General features: G+C 41.9%; 1 protein-coding gene across 1 annotated transcript in view; it reads right to left on the bottom strand.

Annotated features, from left to right (window-relative positions):
* The window catches only part of SLC35F4 (solute carrier family 35 member F4), a 187,584-nt gene extending 163,901 nt beyond the window's left edge, over positions 1-23,683 (bottom strand). Inside the window, exon 1 of the mRNA XM_058163007.1 lies at positions 23,347-23,683. Coding sequence (XP_058018990.1) covers positions 23,347-23,449 — 103 coding nt within the window. The 5' untranslated portion in view covers positions 23,450-23,683. The remainder of the gene's footprint in view (positions 1-23,346) is intronic.
* Between the last annotated feature and the right edge of the window lie 370 nt (positions 23,684-24,053).

The raw sequence follows: 24,053 nt of genomic DNA on the forward strand, positions 1-24,053 counted from the left end.
CCTGACTCACTTGATTGCCATTTGTGACCTTCCCACAAGCAAAGTCAACGGGGGAAGGCAGATTCACTTAACAACCATGTGATTCAGTTAACAGTTTACATAAATCATGGTTGAACAAACCCTGACCTACTTATCTGTGAACTCATTTAGCATCATAAAACTCTAATAGATTACAGTCTATTGAGCTGAATACAGTCTCACCATGATGCAAAAAAGTGGCTGAGAACCTAGAAAGAGTGCAGAGAAGAGCAACAAAAATAGTAAGAGGTCTGTTTAGCCTAATGAAGAGAAGGCTTAGGGAAAACGTAACTGTAGTCTTCTAACACTTGAAAGGCTGTCATAGGGAAGAGGGTGCTGATTTACTCTCCAAAGCAGCTGAGGCCAGGACAAGAAGCAATGGGTGGAAATTCATCAGAGGGAGACCCAACCTGAAAATAAGGAGGAATTTCCTGACAATGAGAACAATTAACCAATGGAACAGCTTGCTTCCCAGTTGTGGGTATTCCACCACTGGAGACCTATATATATATATATATGTATGTATATAGGCAACCATTTGTCCTGCCCTGGATGATAGGACTCCTGCCTTGGGCAGTAAGTTGAACTAGAAAATCTCCAAAGGTCCCTTCCAGCCTTTGGATTCTGTTTATTGGGCCAGGATTTATAATCGACTCTTCCTCCCCATCTTCCTTCTATTTAATAATTTTATGTGCTCTCCACAAATTTGGTTGTTAAGTTCACTGTCCTATAATTTCATTGGAACATCCTGGATCTCTTTATAAAACTGATGCAATGGGTCCATTTCAGATTTAGATCAGGGGCCTCCAACTTTGGCAACTTTAAGACTTGTGGACTTCAACTCCCAGAATTCTGGGAGTTAAAGTCCACAGGTCTTAAATTTGCCAAGGCTGGAGGCCCCTGGTTTAGATCATGTCTAGATCACCACAAACCATTTCTGGAAAACTAATAGACAACCCTTAAAAGCCAATTTAGTTGGAAGAAAGATGGAATATTTTGCATATCCCTATTGGTTATTTTTCTGTCACCTGATGCAGGCTGATTTTGAAAATAGATGTTTTTGTTAGAAAATCAGTAATTGAATGTGTAACTGGTTAAAAAACAGGAACCAAACAATAAGTACAAACAGATACTTCTCTCCCAGTGAGATTGCCTAATTTATTTATTTTTTATTTATTTTATTTATAATTTAATTTCTATACCGCCCTTCTCCCAGAGGACTCAAGGCGGTTTACAGCCATATTAAAAACCAACACAAAGTACAAACAACAAATTTAAAAGCAAAATTAAAAACCAAATTTACAATATACCGAATCAAACTAAAACGGTCATAGACCGACATAAAACCCATTAAAATTTCCATTTAAAAATTTCGCTTAGGCCAGTCCCGCACGGTGAAATAATAAGGTCTTAAGTTCGCATTTGAAGGTCCGGAGGTCGGGGAGTTGGCGCAACCCCGGAGGCAGCTCATTCCAAAGGGCAGGTGCCACCACAGAGAAGGCTCTCCCCCTGGGGGCCGCCAACCGGCATTGTTTGGTAATGTGCTTAATAATGTGTATTTGGACCATTGCTTTTTAGCTTGTTCTCAAATGATCTGCACTATGAGATTAAAAAAGGCATTGGTGCTAACAGTGACACAGTGAAAAGCTTCAATAACATCAAGTGAAGAAAGCCAAAATGATTTTCTCAAATGTAAGGGGTTTAGAATAGGTCAGGACAGGACAGAATAGTTCTTTGTTGGCCAAATGCAATTGGACATACAAGGAATTTGTCTCCAGTGCAAAAGCTCTCAGTGTACATACAAGCAACAAAGTAATAAATCATAAGTCATAAGATGCAATCATAAATCATAAGATACAACCAAAAAAAAGTGATAGTCATAAGATACCAATAGGGCTTCCATGAATTTCATAAAGACGACATACAAACACAAACATTTCCCATAAACACTGGGAAATTGTCCCCTTTTTTAAAAAAATCCTCTAAATTCAAATGAAAAAGATACATCTAAACAGTGCATTACCAGTATTTCAAGGTCATCCATCAGATTGTGCAAAAGGGTAGATTCTATATGGGAAACATTAGAAAAGGAAAACTAATAAAGCATTAGTTCAGCTCAACAATACAACCTCACTGGGAAAGTATGTAACTGGATAGTTGCCCAGCTCAGGTTGTACAGCCAGAAAAGATGCTTGAACGGGTAACAAAAGATAATGAAACAGATGAAAAATCCCAATAAAGCTTCAGCTATTTGGATGTCTTCAACTTAAAGGAGGCATGATAAAATTATGCATGTTTTTGAGAAATTATACACAGTAAAGTTTTCTTGCCTCTCTTCAAAGTCAATCGCTGAAGTTAACGTGTCATTTATATAGTGCATTATTAATCTATGGCGTTTAATTAACACAAGACGTCCAACTTGGATGATTTTAAAATGGTATGAACAAGGGTGGCCAACATTTTGAAAGATGAAGTGAAGGTCACAAAAACAGGCAAGGCTGTATCACATATTAGGATGGGACTAGGTTTTGGGGAGATCCTTGCTATTTTTTAACTGTCCTGTAGGTTTTTTTTAGCACTTATAGTATATTTTTCATATATTTTTATTTAGTAATGCTGGGGAAAAAATCCTTTTGCTTCCAATCATCAGTCAGGAGGCTCATGGAGAGAAGCACTGAAAGGAGGATCAAGAACCAAAAATCATCCAACTTGATTTAAAATGATGTAATATGGCAGCAAAAGCTAACAAAAGCAGTATCTCATTAATTAAAGTACCTCATTCCCATGATAGTTGGAGACTTCATCCTTCTCAGTGGAGCTGGGAGTTGAGAATGAGATAGGGATGAATTCCATGCCACTGGTCACCTGGAGAGAGGTCAGGCCTGAACTCCCCAGGGAGCCTCTCTCATCCATGTCACTAAATGAATGGACGGAGTCACTGAAAGAGGCGTGGGATGTCAGGGTTCCAAGTAAAACAGAACTCCAAGGCATGTAGATTCCTCAAAGAATAGTTGTATTGGATATATCATATCATATTGGCACAGACTGGTGAAAACCAACTCTGAATGTTTTCACCTAATTAAAAGTAAAAAAAACTCCCCTTTCCCAAACAATCAGTCACATGGTCCAAACAAGGTGCCATCTGGTTGCCTGGTAACTGCACTCCTCCTCTCTCCAGGCACCTGTGGGAATGTCCTTGGTTCCCAGGAGAAAGTATTTTGTTTTGGCTACAAAACCCCAGCTATTTCTATTCCCCCCTCCCTAGCCCTCAGCTCCAGTGTGGAAACACTGAAGCCTCAAAATGGTTTTGGTCAGGTCAGCTTGAGGGCTGACAGGCAAATGTCAACTTAAGTACAACTTAGGGTCTCTCCTGGGGCTACTGTAGGTAGAGCAGTCTAGATCAGACATGCTTTTCATCAGAAATCAACCTACCTTAATTTTTTTCAATGGGGATCTTTTCTGAAGACCTTCGAAGAAACAAAATGGTCCGATCCACTACAAATTAGGTGAGCATGATTAGGATTAAGACCCTGTAGAACAAATAACCTCTAATTCTCTGCATGGTTAGTGTGGAATTTTGTACAGCATCTTTAACATCAAAATATTTTTTACTCAATCAGCATCCAGGCCAGCCAATGGATAAGAAGAGCTATTAAAATGTTCTTATTTGAACAGAGAATTTTCTTGAACAACAAACATCACCGTGTCATAACAATGATGCTGTGCTCAGAGATTCCCAATGCAACTTACAGTCCTCTTGCCTCGATTTTCTTCAGTTCTGCTTTGCCAGCTAGAGAATTAGATTAACTTTTAATTACTGAAGTAGCAAATGGAAATTCTGCTTACTGTGCATGATTTTCACTGTGCATAGAAAGTTTATATATTATTTCTTGCATTTCATGTGGTCTTAGTCCCCAATTTACCATCTATGTCCATATAATGTACTGCTTGTAATAAAGAGGGATAGAGTCCAGCAAATCTCCTTTCACAACAAAACACATCAAATTTATTCATTTATATCCCACCTCTTCAAAGACCAACAAGACACCCTCTCATCTTGTTCATGGAAAGATTTATTTACTTGATACTTGATACATTTCTTGATACTTCCCTTCCCAGTTAATCATATCTCAACATGATTTACAATACAGCTATTAAAATGTAGTAATAAAAATTTTATATCTATACACACACATATCATTTTTACAATGGAACAGTTTCAAACAAATCCAAGAATCTCTTCCTTTCTTTGTCAATTTTTTCTTTTCTTTTTTTAAAGTTTTCTTTAATTTGCTGACCTTTGACAGGTCAGAAGTGCAGCTGAAAAACAGCCTACAGAACTTATGTGAAAATAAACAAATCTGAGAAAATGAAAGATGGGCTTCCTGTCGAGTCCAAACAGTGAACATGTGGAAAGAGACAATAAAATGGAAATACAGGTGCTACAAGCGGAAAAAGGACTAAATAAACATATCTGCAGAAGTGGTAGAATTCACCGTCATTTTCTGTGAAAAATGAGGAAATTTAGAGCAATACAAGAAGAGGAGATACACTGGACCAGGCCAAGGGTCCATTTTCATTCAGCAAGTTAAAATAAGCATTTAGTAAGTAGGGATTTCCGCCGAGGCCCTTTTCCATATGCCTAGGTTCTCCAGATCTGAGCTTAGCACCAGGTTCCTGAGTTCAACCAAACAATGAAACTCGCCTAGCTCTTGGTAAAGTCCTCAGTATTCTCGCCTTCTTCTGAAGCCCTTTCCCATACCTTTCCTGGTTCCTCAGAAGGATAGTGGAACAAAAGTGAGAATGGTCACAGATTCACTACCATTTTTCAGGTTCCCCTATTAAATCACACAGATCTAATGCATGGTTCAAAGGGAGATATTGAAACAGAGTTTCCATGAAGACATACAAATAGTGGCCGCAAAATGCTGAATAGCAAATGAAGGGCAAAGTGTATCAACCTTCTAGGTCCAAGTCTAATTCTATTCACTATATCACTCTGCCAATCAGTGGGGGACTAGCTATGTCTGACTTCAAGGGTCAATAGAGCCCTTATTTTCAGGCCAATGGCAGGTCATTTTATAGTGTCTATGGAGACTCTCAGTCATCCAGGTCATGGTTGTCCCAAAAGTGCTTTTTCAAGAGGCAACTGGACTTTCTTTGTTTTTCCTTGAAGAGGTTTCACTTCTCATCCAAGAAGCTATTTCAATTCTCCTTCAATTCTCATCCAAGAACTGAAGAAGGTTCTTGCATGAGAAGCAGAACATCTTCAAAGCAAAACAAAGAAAGTCCAGTTGCCTCTTGAAATAGCATCTTTGAGATGGTCATTTTAGAGTAATTTTAAGAGTCTAAAGTTAATTCTAAACTTAGGCTTCCCTGAGTGAATGGGTAAAATGGTAACATAGTCTTTTTAGCTTATTTTAATAAAATAGCAAGCCAATCCTGCTGCTTTTGAGGAGCTCCCTATTTATTTTGTGGAAAGGAATACCTGCTCCCAAATCCTACCCTCAGGTGCTACCAATCACACTTTATTGTGGTTTACTGGAGTTGTCCTGCTGGCAACTGTTTAAATAGAAGCCAGATGCTGGACCTTTGGTCTGATTCAGCAGGAGCCTTACACAATTACAGATAATCCTTGATTTGCGATTATTCCTTTAACAATCACTTGAAGTTACAAGGGTGCTGAAAAAGTGACTTACCATCAGTCCTCAGATGGACAACCATGTCATAGGTCTGTGATGGTGAACCTATGGCACGCGTGCCAGAGGTAGCACACAGTGCCCTCTCTAAAGGCACGTGCATTGTTGTCCCAGTTCAGCTCTGCTGCACATGCATGCATGCCTCCCGCCAGCCAGCTGAAATTCATGTCTCTGCCACACCTGTGGGGATGGCGAGTGCAGGGGGCCGTGCATGCACAGGGGGGCGGGGTGCATGGGGGCATGCATGCATGCATGGGGGCCTGCCCACGCATTGAATTTGGGGGGTTCGGGCATGTGCACCCGCATTCGTACGCCCGTGAGCGTGCTTTGGGCACTTGGTCCAGAAAAGGTTAGCCACCACTGTCATAGGTAGTCACACTATCAAAATGTAAGCGCTTGGCAATGGGGCATGCATTTAAAATGGCTGCAACATCTTGGGTGATTTCATCCTCATTTGGGACCTTCTCAGAGGGCTTCTAACAAGCAAAGTCAATGGGAGAAACCAAATTTGCTAAGCAAACATGTGATTTGCTTAATGACCATGGTAAAAAGGTCATAAAATTGGTCAGGATTCTATCACTTAATCACATGCTTAGGGATAGAAATTCCTGCCCCAGTTGTGGTCATAAGTCAAGTGGCTTGAATTCAAAACTGGGTGGGCAATTCTGCAACCTCTCAGCTGGTCTGTACCTTACAAGGGTTGTTAATCTGACTTTTCCCGGGCTCCCTATTAAAAAATGTATTCTTCCTGATTTAAATTCACCCTTTTATTTGGGCTATACTGTATACCTTTTTTTTCTGCATTGGAGTTTGCTGCTTGGTGCGTGAGAGGTTTGTGTCCCAAAAGCCAAACTTTGTATATATTTTTTTTAAAAAGTAATGCATTTGGCTCATTATCACAAGCAATTTGCTAAATCAGCACAAAAAGTCACAGCTGCAAGTGGCAAGCTAAATAATAGAAAACAAAAGGCTTGTTATGACTTACCTCAAACCTAAATGCTCCAGATCCAGAAAAAAAAGTGGCTTAACGTGTGTGTCTGAGAGAGGGGGGAGAGAAAAAGAGGAAGAGAGAAAGAGAGAGAGAAAGAGAAAGAGACAAAGAGAAAGAGAGAGAGAGAGAGAGAGAGAGAAAGACAGAGAGAAAGAGAGAGAGAGAGAGAGAGAGAGAAAGATCCTATAACCTTAATCTGGAATCTTAGCAGTTGTTGTTGCTCCATTAGCCAATAAGTGCCTTTGACAAACAAACATGACACTTGAAGGCAGCTTACTATCCTAGATAAATCAAAGGATAATAAGGGTATTGTGGCATTCTTTATTTATTTAGAAGTATTAGATGTGTAAGCCAGCAAATCAAGAGACACTGTATTCTTCAAAGAAGTGAAGAATTGTTGGTGTTTTGAGGCATATGTCCATATAGTTTTCTTGGCAGCAGTATCAAATTATAGGCCCTCAGGAACATTTTTTTGACTTCTAATTACAACTTCCAAGGGGTTTCTCATGAAATACTAATCAGGTCCATGCTGCTTAGCTTTTTGGAGACCAGATTGCATTACCACACATCACAAATTAGCAAATTTTTTATCATGTTTTGGTCGCCACAATGTAAAAAAGATGTTGAGACTCTAGAAAGAGTGCAGAGAAGAGCAACAAAGATGATTAGGGGACTGGAGGCTAAAACATATGAAGAACGGTTGCAGGAACTGGGTATGTCTAGTTTAATGGAAAGAAGGACTAGGGGAGACATGATAGCAGTGTTCCAATATCTAAGGGGTTGCCACAAAGAAGAGGGAGTCAAACTATTCTCCAAAGCACCTGAGGGTAGAACAAGAAGCAATGGGTGGAAACTAATCAAGGAGAGAAGCAACTTAGAACTAAGGAGAAATTTCCTGACAGTTAGAACAACTAATAAGTGGAACAACTTGCCTGCAGAAGTTTTGAATGCTCCAACACTGGAAATTTTTAAGAAAATGTTGGATAGCCATTTGTCTGAAATGGTGTAGGGTTTCCTGCCTGGGCAGGGGGTTGGACTAGAAGTCCTCCAAGGTCCCTTCCAACTCTATTATTATGTTATGTTATGTAACCTTTTGTAGATCCCCCTTTTTTTTCAGACAATGCATGAAATCTCTGGGAACCAGGGTAAACATGCAGTTTTCTATGTGGAGGAAATTCCTCTTTAGAAGAAAAACTTCCCAAAAGAACTTATAAAACATTTTTTATTGAGATGCTGCTGAGTTCCCTGTGAATTCTGTTTGTGGAATTCACTTCTATCTCCTATTTCTTCTTCTTCTTCCCAGTGCCTTCTACTGCGAAGGAAAGACAAAATGAAATACATGGACAGTCTTTGTCCAGCAGCACCCATCATACGAAGGAGAGAGGAGAAAAGGAAGAGCAAGGTGGTGGAAAGGAATCTGTATTAAAAGCTTCTCAGAGCAAGAACAAGGAGCAACTTACTGAACCTGAACCTTCCATCCATTTTAGAAGAGTAATCTTATACATAAAAGATTAGTGACTCCAACTTTTGAACTTGGGTTCACTCAACATGCTTCACTGGCTTGTTTTAAGATATAACCCATTGCTTTCATGCAACATACTAAACCTGGCTGGTTTTAATCTTGGTTAGATTTGCTGTATTTTGGATAGGAGGCCTGAATTAGAAATATGCAAATGAGCACAAAACTGTAGCAAAGAACTTGGAAAACATAAACTCTTTGCTGTCGTTTAGTGGTCAGCAGCAGGGGAGGGGATGGGATGGGATGGGATGGGATGGGATAGGATAGGATAGGATAGGATAGGATAGGATAGGATAGGATAGGATAGGATAGGATAGGATAGGATAGGATAGGATAGGATAGGGGTTTAGACGTTAGACATTAGACATTAGACATTAGGGCAGCGGTTCTCAACCTGTGGGTCGCGACCCCATTGGGGGTCGAATGACGATTTGCCAGGGGTTGCCTAAGACCATCGGAAATATGGGAAGTATACTTGTGAGTCGAAGAATCGTGCTCCAATGGTTGACTCCACAAGCAAGCTGCAGGCTCTTCAAATTGCTAGCCGAATTCAGCTTCAGGCGCGATAAACTTAATAGGAGAGGAGTCTCCGCTTTAATGCCTCCGTCCTCAAGGCAATCGCAAACAGTTCAGATCGCTAGCCAATAAGGCTTCAGGTGCGATAAATTCAAAACGAAAATAATTTTACGGTTGGGGGTCGCCACATCATGGGGAATTGTATTAAAGGGGTCACCACATTGTGGGGAATTGTATTAAAGGGGTTGCAGCACTATAAAGGTTGAGAACCACTGCATTAAGGGATGGGGAGAATAGAATAAAATAGAATAGAATAGAATAGAATAGAATAGAATAGAATAGAATAGAATAGAATAGAATAGAATAGAATAGAATAATCTTGGGGGCCTTCTAGTCCAGCCCCTTACTCAAGCAGGAGAAACTATACCATTTCAGATAAGCGAGTCTAGTCTCTTCTTAAAAACCTCCAGTGATGAAGTGTCCACGATTTCTGAAGGCAAGCTCTTCCACTGGTTAATTGCCCTCATTGTTAGGAAGTTTCTCCTCAAGTCCAGGTTGCTTGTCTTTGATTAGTTTCCAACCATTGTTTCTTGTCCTGCCCTCCGGTCAGTGGTGGGTTGCCCCCGGTTAGGATCGGTTCTATAGAACCGGTAGTAAAACCGGCAGGAGGCTCCACCCACTGACCTGAACGTCATCAAAAGTGATCTGCGCATGCGGAGCGAGCACGCACGCACATGGGCACAATGTGAACTGGTAGTAAAGGTAAGTAGGACCCACCCCTGCCTCTGGTCCTTTGAAAAATAAATTGACCCTCACCTCTGTGTTGGTGCAATTGAAGCTCCTCCTGCTTTCTTTTCTTTTTTTTCTTTTTTTTTTTAATGTGCATTAATCATTTTAAATTTTAGAAAAGCAAATTGTGGCCAAAGCTTTGGAATAAAATCCTAATGCTAAAACCAATTCAACCGTGCATGAATTAGGAAAATAATCGGCTCTCTTTCAACCAGATATTAAAGCTGGATAGACATAAATCGGGGTAGTTCTTGACTTACATCAATTCATTTAGTGACCAAAGTTATAACGACACTGAAAAAAGTGACATGATGGCATTTATGCATCCCCATAGCTATAAATCATTTTTTTCCATTGTTGTGCCATTGTAACTTTGATTGCTAAATGAACTGTTGTAAATCAAGGACTACCTGTATTATGAAAATAAGAAAGAAAATTGATTTTGCATTTATTAATGTGGGGGGAAGCATGATAAACTGGCTGGCCTTGAATATTTCCTATTTTGAGATATGAACTCTTGTCCAAAAAATGAAAATGGCTGTGCTCTGGCACCAATTTCTTTTGTGGAAATGAGAATTCAGGGAAACAAAAGCAAACTGAATGCAATGGGAATCAGGTATTTAAGAAATATGTATGATAAAACATAGAGTCAAGAGTAAATGAATTCTATAATGCATGCGGACTGAAGAGAAAAGAGATCGGAACATAACATCATAAAACAACAAGAACCCAGGTGATAGGAAGACAAACTAGCAACTAACTACTGAATGACAATTTCATCCAAACCCTGAAGAACCCTGCATAGTTCTTTCAGCCAGGATCTAAAAGACAACCAGGTCATTCTTGTCCAACAAATATGTTCTACATATTTCTACATTCCTTCTACAGAGGAATTATTGAGTCTGTCATTTGCACCTCTATAACTGTCTGGTTCGGTTCTGCAACCCAACAAGAAAAACACAGACTTCAGAGGATAATTAGAACTGCAGAAAAAATAATTGCTACCAACTTGCCTTCCATTGAGGACCTGTATACTGCACGAATCAAGAAGAGGGCCGTGAAAATATTTGCAGATCCCTCGCATCCTGGACATAAACTGTTTCAACTCCTACCCTCAAAACGACGCTATAGAGCACTGCACACCAGAACAACTAGACACAAGAACAGTTTTTTCCCGAAGGCCATCACTCTGCTAAACAAATAATTCCCTCAACACTGTCAGACTATTTACTGAATCTGCACTACTATTAATCGTTTCATAGTTCCCATCACCAATCTCTTTCCACTTATGACTGTATGACTATAACTTGTTGCTGGCAATCCTTATGATTTATATTGATATATTGATCATCAATTGTGTTGTAAATGTTGTACCTTGATGAACGTATCTTTTCTTTTATGTACACTGAGAGCATATGCACCAAGACAAATTCCTTGTGTGTCCAATCACACTTGGCCAATAAAAAATTCTATTCTATTCTATTCTATATGTTTGGCAAGGGGAATTTTGTTATCTGGATCTCCCCCACCAAAATGATCATGTCCCCAGTTAACCTCACCTCCTCTCAGAAAGTCAAAGCATCCAAGACACAGTCATCACTGAACTGAATAATTCAGCAGCTTCATAAGATCAGAGAAGCAATGCAAGATGATAGGACACAGAAAAGACAAAATCCTAGTGACTAGCTGAAGTTTATCAAAATTCCAACCAATCGCTGAAACATTATCCAGTACATAAGCTAATTTAATTCAATCAAATAACTACAAATTGAGGGAACTAATCACAATTTTTTTCAATGGTGCGTGACCATGTTTTACATAGAGAACTGCTCCCATCCTCATTTTTTAATACAGTACTGGCTTCTTTTTAAACATCATGTTTTAAAGATATGATCACTGGAGCTTTCTAGTGGATTAAAAATGATTCAACAGATTAATGAACTGACCAAATGAACTTGCTAGATTTTGAACATACAGTGTGAGAAGAAGAGGAAGTGTTTTGTCACAAAACTGTCAAAACAGTGAAACTCTTCTTATGAAACTGCTGGGGGAAAAAGATTTTCTACCGGGAATAAAAGATTAGGAGAAAAGCTGCATGTCACAAAAAGGATGATATTGATGTTATTTAAAGGGTGCTACAGGAATCTAGACATCCTGAATCTTTTGAATGAAATTCAAAAGATTCTGAAAAAAGAAAGGTTCTACATTTAGGACAAAAAAAACAAAATGCACAGGTACCGTATATGTGGTACCTTGCTCAATAGTAGTAACTGTGAGAGGGATATTGGAGTCCTAGTGGACAACCATTTAGATATGAGCTAGCAGTGTCAGCAACTGCCAAAAAAGCCAGCACAGTTCTGGGCTGCAGCAATGGATGGAAACTAATCAAGGAGAGATGCAACTTAGAACTAAGGAGAAATTTCCTGACAGTTAGAACAATTAATCGGTGGAACAACTTGCCTGCAGAAGTTGTAAATGCTCCAACACTGGAATTTTTTAAGAAAATGTTGGATAGCCATTTGTCTGAAATGGTGTAGGGTTTCCTGCCTGGGCAGGGGGTTGGACTAGAAGACCTCCAAGGTCCCTTCCAACTCTGATATTATTATTATTATTATTATTATTATTATTATTATTATTATTATTATTAATAATAATAATAACAACAACAACCACAACAACAACAACAAGAAAAATGCTTGTGTGCATTGTTTTTTTTCCCCTCTATTTGTTTCTGGTGACTGTCTTCTGGCATTTCAATGTGCAAATTTGAATCTCACTCATGGTGTCTCAAAATAGCATGCAAGACAATCACCTATCCCCAATTAAAATAGAAAGTTGCTTCTCCAGCCTAGTGTCCTCCAGATATTATTGAATGATTCATATCATTCTCTGTTCACACAGTCTATGGTTAGCTTTACTACAATCCAACCAGGTGTACCATGTTGAGAAATGCTGATTTAAGATTATGCCTTGCTTTTTGCTCCATAATTATTCATCCCTTGAGACTAAAAACCCATATTTCCAAGTTCTTTCATGGTGGTATAATTTAGAAAATAATCACCTGGTGCTTCTTTAGAGGGGAAAAAATGTGTAGAAGAAAGACTTTTTAATGGTGCTCTGAGAATCTTTTGATGCTGTCCATAGTTGGATATGTCATTGAAAGTACAATAGGTTACGTTCCTCCACCCAACCCCATATTCCACGCATCTGCTAGAAAAATTTCATCTGGAGAACTCTGTTTTGGTGGCTTCAGAAGATATGAGAAGACAAAAGCATCTATATTCCTGCTCAGATTAATTCCATCCAAACATCTTTCTTCCTAGAATAAAGTTATCCAATAGTTCGGGTATCTCTGCTTCCTTTTCTTTGCCATTTTTACTTTATCTATTAAATTATAGCTGCATTTGACAGTGCACAAAGTAAATAAATAGATAACATTTTAGTGCACATGTTTAAATGTTTGTGGATTGATTCTTATGCCATCAACACAATTGCTGCTTGTTCGGTATATAAAAGTCCCCTTGAAAAATCTTTGGCTACTTTTATCTATAGAGATTCTTAATCATCCAGGTCATGGTTGTTCCAAAGGTGCTTTTCCACAAGGCAAATGGACTTTCTTGGCTTTTTCTTTGAAAATGTTTCACTTTTCATCCAGTTCTGAATGGAAGAAGCTTCTTGGGTGAGAAGCGAAACATTTTCAAGGGAAAAAAATCAAGAAATTCCAGTTGCCTTTGGCTAGATTACAATTGCACTCACTCTGCATATCACAGTAGAATTTGTACATCTTTGCAAAATTCCTGAAGAAACTGATCCATAACTAGTTCAAATGGAACTAGCAGAATATTACAATAAGCCATTGGAGGAAGTTGCAGAAGCTTCATCACTTGAGACTTTCAAGAAAAGATTGGACTCCCATTTGTCAGAAATGGTGTAGGGCCGTGATAGAGAACCTGTGGCACCAGCGCCATCTCTGATGGCACACAAGCCATCGCCCCAGTTCAGCTTTGCTGCGCATGAGCCTCCTGCCAGCCAGCTGGTCTTCGGGTCTGCCGCACATGTGCAGGGGCAGTGCAAGTGCGGTGTGTGTGCGCGCATGCGCAGGGGGGCATGTGGGGGGGTATGCGTGCATGCAGGGGCGCATGCAGGGGCGCACATGCATGCACATGGGTGGGTGCATGCGCAGGGGCTATACATGCATTGCATTTGGGGGGTTTGCATGTGCGCTTTGGGCACTCAGTCCACAAGAGGTTAGCCATCACTGGTGTAGGGTCTCCTGCTTGAGCGGGGGGTTGGACTAGATGACCTATAAGGTTCCTTCCAACTCTGTTAATCTGAATAAGAGCTTTTCCCTGTATCAATACCTTAATTATTTATCAATAATTTGAAATCAGGTAGGAGCTCTTAGATGACCCAAGATGGCATCAAACCATGGCCGTGGTGGCTCAGGCTGTAAGATAGCCTGTTATTAACACACAGCTGCCTGCAATTACAATTACTGCAGGCTCGAATCCCACCAGGCCCAAGGTTGACTCAGCCTTCCATCCTTTATAAGGTAGGTAAAATGAGGAGCCAGATTGTTGGGGGGGCAATAAGTTGACTTTGTAAATATACAAATAGAATGAGACTATTGCCTTACACACTGTAAGCCGCCCTGAGTCTTCGGAGAAGGGCGGGATAAATATGTAAATAAATAAATAAATAAACAATAAGATAATGAAAACCAAGCAGTGCATGTTGATAAACAAGCTCATCTAATATATGAAAAAAGAAGACAAAATGACAAATGAGATTCTGTATAAATATAGAAGTAGGACACCCTGGAACAAAAAATCTGAAACCCAAAAACAGAATTTAACTACACAGACAGACACAGTATTAGCGTGGCAGTGAAGTAAGAAGAATGAGAAAAACAGATGACCTATGAATAGAAAAACTGGTGAGTCCCTGGTCCACCAACCGAGTTATTTACTTGCTTTAACAATATGTAATTATCCCAAATATGAAATATTAAAAAGTATCAGTCTATTTAAGCCAAGAACCTTGAAAACACTTTCAAAAAAAGATTAAACGATCTATGGCAATTTGGATATTATCTATTAGTATATCATTACAGAGAACCTGTTAAAAAAATAAATAGATATCAAGTGGTAGGAGGGCCACCATAAAGAAAGTCTTTTCTTCTGCAGATGAAAAACACACTTCTCTTACTAATAGAATATAAAAAACAAGATCTCCAGCAAAATTTAACCCAGATTAAGGAAAGAGACACTTTTAGGTATTTCAGATACAATTGTCTAGCACCGATGATGTTAGCTAGTTTGGATAATGAAACATCTACAAAAAAACAACCAAGCTCTGAAAGCACCAAAGACTTCTCATTTCAGTTCTGAACTACAACTACTCTCCTTTGTGGGTCAGGATGAGTGTGCAATAGCTGCTTTCGGGTGATTCATACCCAAAGTGAAACATGAGGATTTCAGATATTTTGGCATGTATTGCAAACTGGCTGGGGAATTCTGGGAGCTGAAGTCCACACATCTTCAAGTGGCCAAGGTTGAGAAACACTGCTGTATACAGCATCAAACAGCTATTTTGTTCTGCAATAGAACAAAATGTTGCCCATGGGAAGGGGGGGAAAAAAACCAACCACATTTGGGGATGAAGGGAGAAAAAGGAAAGGAAGGAAGACCCAGAGAAGATAAGGACAGAGGGATGCTCCATACAGGGAAGTGTTGAGAGGAAGAGGAGAGAACGAAAGGGGAGGGAAACCCACCGAAGAACTAAAAAAATCCTCTAAGATCAATAAAGGAGAATATTTGTAGCTCAGGGTTGAAATGAGGGATCCTTGGGGTTCCCTGAGCTTGGTTGTTCTCTTGCATATGTTTCATTACCCAAACTATTTTATTTTATTTATTTATTTATTTTGTCAAACACAACAGTATATATAAGTATAAGCATGAAATAACCACACAAATTGTATACAATCCAGGGGAACATTAGGACAGGTACGGTAAGGCACGCTGGTGCATGCCCCTTACAGACCTCTTAGGAATGGGGTGAGGTCAATAGTAGATAGTCTTTGGTTAAAGCTTTGGGGATTTTTACTAGGTAACATCTTTAGTGGTAGCAACCCCTCACCCTCAAAATCCTCTTGGTTTTTGTTTTTTTTTCCCCCTTCAAAACTGAGGACAACTAAAATGCTCCTGGTTTTGTTTCTGCTCTACTGGGGCCAAACAGATGGTGCAGCAAAACTCTCAGGACATGCTGGTTTATTCCAGGTTTCAAATAAAACCTACTGTCTATTTTATGCACATCCCTACTGAGAGCCATTCGGCTCAGAGACGGCCAAGATAGAAGGTTGAACTTTCTGCCTGAAATTGATGGGCTATTACCAAGCTGCCATCCTCCCGCCTAACTTCCAGCAAAAGAGAAATGTTGACAATTTTCCCAGCAACTGGAAGCTTAAAAGCTTGGGCAGCTTTTTCATGAATTACACATTGGCAAATTCTATGCCCATTCATTCTCAAATTTGTCTAGAGTTTGGGATGAAGTTTCTGTTCAGGTGGAACATCTAAACAATTTGGGCCAGTTTAAAAGAGGTTTTTGGGAAATGACTGCTAGATTTGTGCCCTTTCCTGCAGACTTCTTTTTTTAGAAGTTACATCATCTTGTGCTTCGAGAATCTGCTTTAAGAGCCCAAAGTTAGGAGGAGGGGGGAAAAGTGGGAAGTTTTCAGATTGCCTTAGGTAATTGTTTCCTATAATTTTTGGCTGTTTGCCGCAATAATAGTCTAGTCTTAAATGCTACCTTCACCATCTGAAAAAGACATAGAGGTTTCACTACTGTTGGAAGGAAAATTAGGTCTGTATGGAGCCAGGTTTGAAAGAATGCAAGACAAATGCTTGAAGTGGCTAATTTTATTTCAGAAAGCACAGTACACACAAAGAATCAGATCAGTTGTTCTGAGATGGCCAGGAGTTAAGTTTCTCTGAGTAGTTTCTTTTAGAGGAAATGTCTTGCCTTTGTTCTTTGAAAGCAACCAGAAACAACCCACTTTCTAGGAATTCTTAGAAAGTGTAATTGACCGGTTCTCCTAAAGGGAATGCTGTAGTAGGCATCCCACTGAGCTGCAGTCTCCCACTTAATTAGCATTACAGATGAAGGTAGCAATCTCGAGGAGGAAAGGATATGTTATTTATTAATGGGAGAGTCTCTAGCATTCTGAATGGAATGATTACCTGCATAGGCTGGTGCCTTTTATCAACTTTAACCTTTGGGTCAGGCCTGTTACCTTTGCTACAAATGTCATTTCTAACTTTTTGCTCCGTAAAAGTCTACAAGATTGAATGACAGGGAACAAAGGAAAGATTTTAATGGCAAAAAGGGTTTGGTTTGGTTTCCTTTCCTCACTACCTTTTATCATCCTTGCTTAATTTACTGAAAACAAACTGTCACAACAATATATGTAGGTATCATACAAAAAGATTATATAGTATATAAACACATATATGAGTAAATATAAGAAATATATATATGGGAAGAAGAAAAGAAAAAAACAATAGGACAGGAACGGTAGGCACGTTTGTGCACTTATGCACGCCCCTTATGGTCCTCTTAGGAATGGGGTGAGGTCAATAGTAGAAAGTTTTTGGTTAAAGCTTTTAGGATTATGAGAAGAGACCACAGAGTCAGGTAAAGTATTCCAAACAATATTTATATTTATATTTATATATATATATATATATATATAAATACCAAGCAAGGTAAAGTATTCTAATATTTGTAATTCATATAGAGAATTACAAATATTAGGGGGCTGGAGGAACATATAAACAGATATGTTTATATAAACACATATGAACATATAAAGAACAATTGCTGGAATTGGGTATGCCTAGTTTAATGAAAAGAAGGACTAGGGGAGACATGATAGCAGTGTTCCAATATCTCAGGGGTTGCCACAAAGAAGAGGGAGTCAACCAAAGCACTTGAAGGCAGGTCAAGAAACTAATCAAGGAAAGAAGCAACTTAGAACTGAGGAGAAATTTCCTGACATTTAGAACAATTAATCAGTGGAACAACTTGCCTCCAGAAGTTGTGAATGCTCCAACACTGGAAGTTTTTAAGAAGATGTTGGATAACCCTTTGTCTGAAGTGGTATAGGGTTTCTTGCCTAAGCAGGGGGTTGGACTAGAAGACCTCCAAGGTCCCTTCCAACTCTATTATTCTGTTCTGATCCTTTCTTTTCTTTTCTTTCTACAGAGTTTAAATACTCAGTGAAAAACCAAAACAAAAGAAGCCCAATCTTTTGCAATTTCCCCCTCCTCACTCCCCCCCACCCCAATCTGACCAAATTCAGTTCTGTTTTTGCCCTGGAAGTGACTTAAATCAGCATCTGTTTAAGGTTAATAATGCCCAGGGCTATCACAATCTGTGCCAAATAGAAAATCATGCTGAAATAATAAAAACTGCATTGGATCATTTCCCAACCATGTATAAAAAGAAATCTCTTTTTATTAGGCGCATGCTGTTTCTGTCTTTAAAAATACAACCCCAAAAAAGCAACCAGCAGCAGGTCATCTGATGCTTCCCAGTCAGATAAAGTGCTGCTGCTGCCCTCAATAGACGGGCCTGTTCCAATTGCCACTGGGCGCCAGTGTTAATTGAAAGTTTCCAATGCAGAAATATTCTATTTCAACAAAACCATTTGCTTGCCTTCTGGCTCATAGAAGAGTTATCTAGAAGGCAGACACACACACACACACACACACACACACACACACACACACACACACACACACACACAAAAGTCCCAGTCATTCACCTGCTGATGAATGATCTAACACTAATCTAAATCCAGGATGGAAAACTGAACCCTATAAGCCAGGGGTCTCCAACCTTGGCAACTTTAAGGCTTGTGGACTTCAACTCCCAGAATTCCTCAGCCAGCTTTGCTATAAGCCAAGGGCGTCAAACTCGCGACGACATGTTGTTGTCACGTGATGTATCACAACTTTTTTCCCCCCTTTGTTAAAACCAGGGGGGACATGGACATTGCGTGACACATCCAGCCCACAGACTGCCAGTTTGACACCCCTGCTAAAAGCCTTAGGCTAAAACTTCTGTGCAGAATAGATATCTTACCTGGACTGTTTAGCTAGGCACTGCTTACGCCATTGATGGCAAACCTGTGACCCATCTTGTCAAAAGTGACATGCCACAACGTTTTGGATGACACACCAGAGATGGGTTTCAGCAGGTTCTGACCAGTTCTGGAGAACCGGTAGCGGAAATTTTGAGTAGTTCGGAAAACTGGTAGTAAAAATTCTGACTGGCCCCACCCCCATCTATTCTCTGCCTCCCAAGTCCCAGCTGATCGGGAGGAAGTGGGATTTTGCAGTAACCTTCCCCTGGATCGGGGAGGGAATGGACATTTTACAGTATCCTTCCCCGCCACACCCACCAAGCCACGCCACACCCACCAAGCCACGCCACACCCACCAAGCCATGCCACACCCACCAAGCCACACCCACAGAACCGGTAGTAAAAAAATTTGAAACTCACCACTGTGACACACCAATGTTCACCAACACCTGACAACAACTATTCTCCAAAGCACACATGGAATAATTTTCAGAAGCCATGTAAGAATTAGGTCTCCTCTCATGTAGCCTCCAGAGCTTCAGAAAATCACAGGAAAACAGGAGCCAGATGTGCTTTTGTGAAGGTTTTAGAGACTTCAGAAGACCGTTCTCTGAAACCGCTTCAAGAATGAAGGCCTTTTGCAACCTGGAGCACCCCTGCGTAGGCTGCAGGGGGCTGTCAAGGCTGAGGAGTGCTGGATTGCAAGGTCAATATTTTTATCCCCAACCTTCATCATCATAAAGAGAGCTACTTCTGGTGTCAGGCGTCCAAGTGGAGACCAGGCAGTATGTCAGAGAACTAACAAATGATAATAGCTTAACTGCACTCCTTGCCTAGATTTAGCAAAAGGCCCACCGATACAGCTTGGCTAGATTAAATCTTCATCTCCTTTAATAACTTGTTTTCTGTCACCAGTGAGCAAATGCAGTTCGCAAAGTTGTAATCCTGGCATAATGAGACACATCCATAATTGCTTCTGCCATTGCATTCTGGACCAACTGAAGGTTATAGATAATTCTTGAAGGACAGCCCTATGTGGAACACATTGCAATAATCTACTCAAAAGGCGTCCAAAGCATGAGTGACCCAGTGGTGGGTTTCAAATTTTTTTACTACCAGTTCTGTGGGTGTGGCTTAGTGGGTGTGGCTTGGTGGGCGACACAGGGGAAGGATACTATAAAATCTCCATTCCCTCCCCAATCCAGGGGAAGGATGCTGCAAAATCCCCATTTCCTCCCGATCAACTGGGATTTGGGAGGCAGAGAATAGATGAGGGCGGGGCCAGTCAGAATTTTTACTACCGGTTCTCCGAACTACTCAAAATTTCCGCTACCGGTTCTCCAGAACTGGTCAGAACCTGCTGAAACCCACCTCTGGAGTGACCACACGCACGTCTCATGACGCAGGAATTGGTGCACAACATGGAAGCTGTGCAAAAACAGGTGATGGCCAACACCTATTCTTCACAATGGAGCCATAGCCCAGTAAGATGGCCCAAATGCACACTAGTCCTGTTGTTTACATCCAGAACTAACGGTGAAAAAACTCCAGGATTAGGAATACTCAAAGCTACTCTGTATTGTTTGGGTTAAGTTGAAACCTGTTCCTCCACATCCAGACCCATCCCACCCTCCTCCAGCAGCCTCCAGTCAATGACACTTGGCCAGACAGTGGTGGAGATATACAGCTGAGTATCAACAGCATACAGATAGTCCTCCACTTGCAAAGTTACGACGACACTGAAAAAAGTGACTTATGACCATTTTTCACACTTACGACTGTCACAGCTTCCCCGTGGTCATGAGATTTATATTCAGATATTCAGCTTGACAACTGACTCGCATTCATGACGGTTTCTGTGTCCCCTGGTCATGTGATCCCCCTTTGGCAACTTTCTGGCAAGCAAAGTCAATGCGAAAGCCAGGCTCGCTTAACGACCGTTACTAATTTAACAACTGCAGCGATTCACTTTACAAACATGGCAAGAAAAGTCGTAAAATGAGACAAAACTCACTTAACAAATTTCTCACTTAGCAACATCAATTTTGGGCTCAATTGTGGTCATAAGTTGACCGTATTGATCATATCCCAGCACCACTAGGTAGATGAGTCCAGGAAATTAACTCAACAGGAAAGCTAAAACTACTTTTTGTTGAGACCGACTATAACAAAGTCTTCCAAGTCTAATTGTAATAATACAATATTATTACAATAACCCACTTTATTATATTCCAGCAAATCAGGGGAGTGGGTGTCTTCCTGAGCTGCCTCTGAATGTTATCTCACTATTCTGGATTTAAAAAAGGCTTCAGACCTTTTTGCCTAGGTAGCGTTTTTCGCATTATTTTCATCAGTCATCTTCTTTATTCTCTACCGTACTTAATTTCATACCGTCAAACAATATCATCCAAATTGATAGCCAGTTTGGTCTAGTGGTTAAGGTACTAGGCTAGAAACTGGGAGATTGTGAATTCAAGTCCTGCCTTTAGCCATGAAAGCCGGCTAGTTGGCCTCAGACAAGTTACTCTCTCTCAGCCCCAACCCACCTCTGAATATTGTTGTAGGAAAATAGGAGGAGGAACGTATGTTGAATATGTTTGCCCCCTTGAGTTATTTGGATGGATGGATGGCTAGATAGATAATCTGTATAGTAATACAGATTTTTATATAAGGGACGAGGAAGAGTAGAGCTACATAAGAGGTGCACGCGGCCCTTCTGAGCTCTGTTTTCACTGGCAGAGGGTTACAGGAGGTCATGACAGCTGAAAACGGAGCTTGGGAGCCCGTTTTCGCTGGCAGAAGCACTGCAGGCCAGTCCTTCGCTATTTCCAGGGCAGCCCCACGGGTCAGTTTTAGACCCCGTGGGCCTGATCCAGCCTCTGGGCCTTGAGTTTGACATCCCTGTCCTAGACCAAGCTGCTGCTGTACTTTTTTTAAAAAAAAATATGTATAAATATGATACCAATTCAATGCCTTCCAAGCCTATTGTATTTCAAGTGTAGCAAATCCACAGTCAGGATGTCCTGGGCTTCCTTGAAAGAAGCACAGCTGTGGAAGCCAATGTGTCTTTGTCATCCAACTTTTGATGTGCACTTGTCACCGTGAAGTAACACTCTTCTTAGACTTGACAGATGATTGTTCTCTGCTTTAACCTTTCTATAAAGGGGTGGAATAGATGCTTAAATCAAGCAGACTACCTGGAAATATGTGAAATATGCTTAGGAAGGCTGCATTGCTGCAAACTTAAGAAGCCACATAAGATGAATACTTTGGCCACAATCCAAGAAAAGGCTTGGCAGAGGTGGTGGGAAAGGAGGACCAAGGTTCTTATTGACTCTGCACACAATTGGTCCCGCTTAACAGCCACAGCAAATGGTCAGAAATAAACTGCGTCTGTGAACCAGTCTTCCTTTCAGCCCTCAAACAAGAGTGGCCATCGCTCCATGTGCTGCTCACGCTTGCATACTTTGTAGGGACAACTTCATTTTGCCTTTGAAACTCAGACCGGTTTTCAAACAAGGGGGTCGATGGACCGTTGTCCTTTCTCCTTTTATAAATCACTTCGCCTGAACGCGGGAAACAGACTATTAAAGTTTATTTCAGACTCTTAAAATGGGACATGGGTTATCCACCAAGGGAGGCATTTCCACCAGCCACGCGGCTGCTGCCCTCTTCCTGCAACCATTACTTGGAATCTCTCTACAATCCCCCCTTTTTAAGCCAGTTTTAATCATATGAAACATCTCCCTCTCTCCACGCCTCATAGTTTTAAGCCTCTCTTGCGACACCTTCTCTGCTTAGTCGGCTTTGAAGTTGAACCCGCAGCGAACCCGCAGCCGGATTCCCACATGCACGGAGGCCCCGGGACGCTTCTTACTGCAGCTTTATCTCGCTGGCGATCCTACCCATCCCTTCACAGGCAGGGCGGCCAAGACTCCATGCAACAATCCTCAAGCGTGCGCGCGATTCTCTCTCTCTCTCTCTCCCCCCCCCCCTCCTTCTCTCTATCTATCTATTTCTTTCGCGGTGCAGATGCGCAGCCAGTGCGCTCCTTTCGCGCGGGGGCCCCTTCTGCTCCTTCAAACGCGCGCCCACACACCACGCAAGCACCGAGACCCCCTTCTTTGCCGAGCCCACCATTTTCGTAGGAGATGGAAGGAGAAACAACTGTCCGTCCGCGGCAAACCACGAAAGAGCCCGAGGCAAGTGGACGTTCCCCAGGCCACAGATGCAGAGCGTGGAAAGGGGGCGCATCTTCTTCCTCTCTCTCCGTCCTCCGCTACCTCCCTCTCTACCGTTCCCCCACCCCCCAAGAATCCAGCGCACCTTCTCCGGCATCCCACTTGCCCTAGCCACTGCTGCCCGGTTGTGTGTGTGTGTGTGTTTAAAGACCCATCTCTGGAGAAGCGACAGCAAAGTCGCGCAGGCCACGAGGGGGTTAAAAAAAAGGAAGCGAGGACATTTCCCTGCTCCCAAAACGAGCGGCTCAGTCGTGCGCAGGTTTCCTGCGAGACCCCTGGATGAAGCGATACCCTCCCGCTAGAAGAGACGGAGAAGAGGTGGGGGGAGTGTGCCGCCTTCAGCCGGCCAGCCATCCCGCAATCCAGCACAGCGCAGCACCCACGCGCGGATTGCCCACGGCGCAGTGTCAGCGCCGCTTTCTCCTTACTTTTCTGGCTGGAGTACCCGGGGTAGTAGCCATAGTAGCCGGTGATTCGAAGGATGCGGTCCTCGATGGTGGCTACCCCGTTGGGCGCCGCCTTGACATCCATGCAGAGGGGCTCGGACCGCCCGTCCGGGCTCGTCAGGGGGGTAGCGGCCGAGGCGGCGGAGGAGGAAGAAGAGGAGGATGAAGAGGAGGTGGAGCCGGCCGCTGAGCGTCGGATAGACGCTGGGCTCGGCTGGGTCGCTTGCCGCGCCTGTGGTGGCAGTGCGGGCCAGTCTGCTGTACTCGTAGCGGCCGTGGCACGGCGGCTCCTCGGCGCACCTTCTCCACAGCTTGGTGCAAAGAGCGGCTCCACTGCATGATCGCTGAGGCCGCCACCGCCCCCCGTGTGGTTTCCCCAGAGCCAGCCTCCTCCTCCTCTTCTCCTCCTCCTCCAACTCCCCCCCCCCCGCCTCCGCGAAGTTTTCGTGCGGTCCCTTCCAGTCCAGTAGCTCCACGCCGCCAGCGGCCAAAACTTAAGTCGGTGGACGCGGACCAAAGCGAGGAAGGGGCGCGAGCAGGATTCGCGCTCCCTCCCGTCGAGCTGGAGCCCAGTTAGAGACTTCGGAACACAAATCACAAAACACAAATAAATTGCCTTATACACTGTAAGCTGCCCTGAGTCTTCGGAGAAGGGCGGGATATAAATGTAAACAAACAAACAAACAAAT

The sequence above is a fragment of the Ahaetulla prasina genome, chromosome 1 (assembly GCF_028640845.1).
Source record: "Ahaetulla prasina isolate Xishuangbanna chromosome 1, ASM2864084v1, whole genome shotgun sequence".
In the NCBI taxonomy this organism is placed as follows: Eukaryota; Metazoa; Chordata; class Lepidosauria; order Squamata; family Colubridae; genus Ahaetulla; species Ahaetulla prasina.